General features: G+C 37.9%; 1 protein-coding gene across 2 annotated transcripts; it reads left to right on the top strand.

Moving 5' to 3' along the window:
• The first annotated feature begins 212 nt into the window (after window positions 1-212).
• On the top strand, window positions 213-4,018 carry LOC146548060 (nectin-3-like). 2 transcript variants are annotated; one of them, XM_085266267.1, is made up of 7 exons: window positions 213-332; window positions 1,644-1,982; window positions 2,077-2,385; window positions 2,461-2,499; window positions 2,596-2,695; window positions 2,789-2,835; window positions 3,101-4,018. In XM_085266267.1, the coding sequence occupies exons 1-7, from the start codon at window positions 269-271 to the stop codon at window positions 3,292-3,294; spliced, it is 1,092 nt and encodes a 363-aa protein (XP_085122393.1). In that variant the 5' UTR covers window positions 213-268; the 3' UTR covers window positions 3,295-4,018. The 2 variants fall into 2 exon arrangements, with proteins under 2 accessions (XP_085122393.1, XP_085122392.1); XM_085266266.1 differs by lacking the exon at window positions 2,789-2,835.
• The last annotated feature ends 265 nt before the right edge of the window (window positions 4,019-4,283 follow it).

Raw genomic sequence — 4,283 nt, 5'->3', positions numbered from 1 at the left:
AACAGGAGCATTAATGGGGTGGGTGGAAAGCCCACTCTGGCAGAACGAAACACTTTAAGCGTAATTTATTGTCCTCGAGTGCGTTCACATCTCCGTTTGGACAGCGAACTGAGAGATGATGGTGGAGCTGCTCCGACTTTTAGAGCTGGAAGTGACGTAAAACGTTGAGTAACTTGACTCCACGCGAGCTGTACGCATTTGATTGGATCAAACTCGAGGAACTGCAGAAGCAGGAACCTGGAGTTTAAATGAATGGCGAGTCAATGAAATGTCCTCCTTTGGAGTTTTATATTATTTTCTTGCTGTTTTCATTTCTGGAGCCTTTGACAAAGGTGAGAAAAAATGTATTTCTGTATGTATGTGAGTTAGACCCTTTTATAGAATAGACTTTTATTTTTATTTTTATACAGTAGAGGTCACTAAGGTGACCTGAGAATTTAGATTATGTTGTGACAAGTACAACCACCGACAGTGTTAAAGTTTATTTTCTGTGGTTTCTCTGAATATTTAGGAGGGGTTAGTGACGGTCACGGGGCTGTTGGAGCTTGTTCTTTAGGAAAATCATAGCAACACTTCAGCATTCCCAGTATGTTTTTTTCTTTTGTGTGTGTGTGTGTGGGGGGGGTGAATTAATCTCACTCTGAATCAATTTTCAATATGTGAATGTCATAGTTTGAAAAAGTAATAAGGTCCTGCAGCTTATTGTTGGTGTCGACCGGCAAAGAAGAAGAAAAAGTAGAAGAACAAGAAGGGCAAAAGGGACAACGTGGCAGTTGTGATATTATGTCAGCTTACGATCTAAGGAAGTGTATCCGGCTTGATGGCTAATGATGCCCTGAGTCACGTTTGTCTGAAAATGTTTGCACAGGTTCATGCCATAATCCACACAATGTATTATTGATCAAACATGGTAATGTGAGAATTGTTAATGCTGAATGGAGTTTTTATAATAGTCATTTTATAATGTTGTTTTAACAAATGTTTTTAAAGAACTCAAACAGAGAAATTGCATATGTCCCCCAGTGAGTCATTTATTGGTTTAGCTTTAAAATTTGGAGATTTTCCTAAACTGCAAACTGAAAAAAAAAGTTTGACCTTGACCTGTGATGTATGACCTCTAAGCATTACATACTATTGCATGTACTTTAACTTTCATATGATATATTAGCCAAAATGATAAGTCAAATTTGACCTTGGGCGCTAACAATGAAGCTCAAAACAGCCTGTTTTTTGTTTTTGTTTTTTTTACATTCCTTGGCATAATTATAAGTCTGTCTATGGAGACACTGGGATGAATCTTACATCTAATATATTATGTAACCTTAAAATCTTGCCTTGTGGCTAGAAAGGGTGGATAGTGATCTGCACATGTATGTGTGCACCTCTATGGTTGTGTTCGGGGTGTTGCAGTAGAACTAAAAAAAACATGTACTAAAAAACCTGAAACAGCTGGAAGCAACTTTGATTCCTGTTGCAATAACACAGTTACCAGATTTGTTTAGGCAGAGTGTCAGTGTGAGGCTGAAGGTACAACTGTGTGTTGCAGGAACTGGGATAGCCAGTAACACTGGACCTCATGTGTCAGCAAGTTGGACTTGAACATTATATTTAAAGTGCCTCACAGCTTGATCTATCTCCTACAGCTCTAACAGCAGTGGTCCAAACACAGCAGACTGTGCTGGCAGCAGTGGGAGAAGATGCTGAATTCAGCTGTCAGCTCTTGGACACTAAAGACGTCCTTCAGGTCACATGGCAGAAAGTCTCACATGATGTGGAGACAAATGTTGCCACGTACAGCAAGTACTATGGTCAGAGAGTGAATGATGGCTTTACAGAGAAATTTAAGTTTAAACATACTGAACTACAAAACTGCTCCATAGTCATCAGGAATGTGATGGAGCAGGATGAAGGATGCTATCCATGTCTGTTTAACACTTATCCTGAAGGCTCCTTCACAGGTAAACCCTGCCTCCAAGTCTATGGTAAGAACTTTTACCTTAATGTGATTAAATGCACCAGAAGCTGGTTTATTCTTGACAACATGGTCCTTATAACATATTTCCTGATCCTTCACAGAGCTGCATGAACCTGTTGTTGATGTCAGAGAGTCAAACTCTACTGAAGAGTGGGTTGTTTCCTGTTCAGCCACTGGTCGACCTGCTCCCACTGTAACACTCAGTGTCTCACAACAAGACCTCAGCTTCTCACAGTACAACACTGTCAGTGTGTCCAACACCAACGCTACATTCACTGTCACCACTACAGCTGTGCTCTCAGGTTCATGTAAACACAGCACACAGGTGGGATGTGCAGCACGAGTGCTCTCTGCTCCTCACAGAGAGGTGATGGTGACGATTCCTGATGATGATGATGATGATGATGATGGTGAGAACTCTTTCAAAGTCATTTATTTATGAATGAATCATTACTCTAATCTAATGTTTGTGTTTCTTTTTCCAGGGTTAAATGAGACATCAGGATCTAATCAAAGAAATTTAGGTATGTTAATGTTTGTACTTCTTACAGATTCAGTGTATTGTTACTTTCTAGGTGTTCAGATTAATTTTTTTTTCTCCTTTCCCGTTTGTCTCAAAGTTCTCAGGATTTCAGTCATGGTTGCCTCTGTGTTGTTGGTTGCCTGTGGCTTTTTAGCTCCACTCATCTTTCTCCAGCTCAGAAAGAAAACTCAGAGCAGGTACTCGTCTTAAACATCATCTGTGTTGCACTTTCTCTCTTTCATTCATCTGATCAAAGTTTGTGCAGCTTTAACTGTTCTTGAATCTTTCAGTCTGTCACACAGGGAGACGATTAAAACACTTGAAACCACAATCAGAAGTAATTCCATCTTTATCATCCGGTCATCTCACATTTGGAAAGTTACTTCATTCTTTTTCACTCTCTGATATGCTGAGACATTTGACCTCTAAGTTACCTCTAGAGCTTCTTTTTTCTCTCATTTATTCGTAATCTGATGTTTACTGCACATCAAACAATCTCTGATACATATTCCGTTGTGCTGTCTAAGCTGTTAATCTGTCCAGAATACTTTGCTTTGCAGTATTAACAGAGTCATGATTCACTGTTTTTGTTGTATGTTAAGGCATGAAACACCTTCAGTCAACCAAAGTGAAAACAGGCTTAAAAAGCGGAGACCTGAGAGAAACCAACCAAACCACGATCCAAGCCTTTCACCTTCACTTGCACAAAGACTTACGTTTTAAGAGCATTGACTTGTTTTTTGGAGCAGGGTTTGCAGCTAGATGTCCGGCTTTTCTGGACGGCACACATGTTTAAATGGACAGCTAGCATGTTCTGAACTCTTTTTTTAACTGGCTTAATCAGTTAAAACTGAATTTACAGTAACTAAAGTGTCTGTTTTCACTTCCATTTCCTTCAGTAATCAGTGTCCTCGCCCTCTTTGTCTTTGAAAACAAATTAGTGCCAGTATTAATTTGTACAACACTAATGATTCACTTGATCTTTGAAAACGTGCTCAAATGATTTCAAACACTAGATGTTAGCGGTGTAGCAATTCTGTAAAACCTTTAATACCTCGATTGTTTGAACAAAATTTCTTTAGGGTGAAGGTATAAAAAAACAACAAAACAGTATAACTGTTTTGTTACCAGAGGTCTGATCACTTGATCAGGACTGTATCATGTGAATAATTTCTATGTATTTTCAGTTTACTTTCTGGATGTACTTAATTTGCAGAGACCAAGTTTTGTGTGCATCTGTAGTGTAGTGGGTTATGCGCTTGATTGAAGAGAAGAAGGCCTCTGATTGGCAGCTCACATGTTTTTTTTAACTCAGGAAGAATTTTTGTGTTTTTCAAAAGTGAACTGAATGTGATTGAAGTGAGAGTTTAAAGTTGACTTGTTTTGAAATTTCTCTGCTTTTTCACTTTTACAGTGTGATGTTAAGATTTGAAACACAAACCCAGAATCATATTAATGTATTGTGATTTGCTTTTTTAATGTAAATTCTTTGTACTATTTTTTATAACTTTTTTTAAACATTAAACCTTTTTATACAATAATTTTGAATGACTGGTTAAACTGTTTTTGCAGCCGAATACTCTTCAAATACGAATAACCACAATTAAAATCCCATATTGTGTTCACTTAGACGACAACAGATTTTCATGTGAAATTACACAAAAAGACCACATGAGGTCTCTGTTTATTCATGATGAAGGTATGGAGGCTTTTCAAAATTTGAAAAAATGACACACAAATACATATGTTTATATTTACATTCATGAAGTTTTCAGTTCTCAGCCT

Source organism: Mchenga conophoros, linkage group LG23 (genome assembly GCF_057382185.1).
Source record: "Mchenga conophoros isolate Kocher_MC1m ecotype Shallow Benthic linkage group LG23, M_conophoros_male_GT1.1, whole genome shotgun sequence".
In the NCBI taxonomy this organism is placed as follows: Eukaryota; Metazoa; Chordata; class Actinopteri; order Cichliformes; family Cichlidae; genus Mchenga; species Mchenga conophoros.
The sequence above is the reverse complement of the archived record's forward strand: the minus strand, read 5'-3'. Positions and strand labels throughout refer to the sequence as shown.

Bases quoted from the DNA above. Each gene is read 5' to 3' on its own strand.
- LOC146548060 (XM_085266267.1), top strand. From the start codon at position 269: ATGTCCTCCTTTGGAGTTTTATATTATTTTCTTGCTGTTTTCATTTCT. The intron at 333-1,643 runs GTGAGAAAAAAT...TATCTCCTACAG, and splicing joins TTCTGGAGCCTTTGACAAAG to CTCTAACAGCAGTGGTCCAA. The intron at 1,983-2,076 runs GTAAGAACTTTT...GATCCTTCACAG, and splicing joins ACCCTGCCTCCAAGTCTATG to AGCTGCATGAACCTGTTGTT.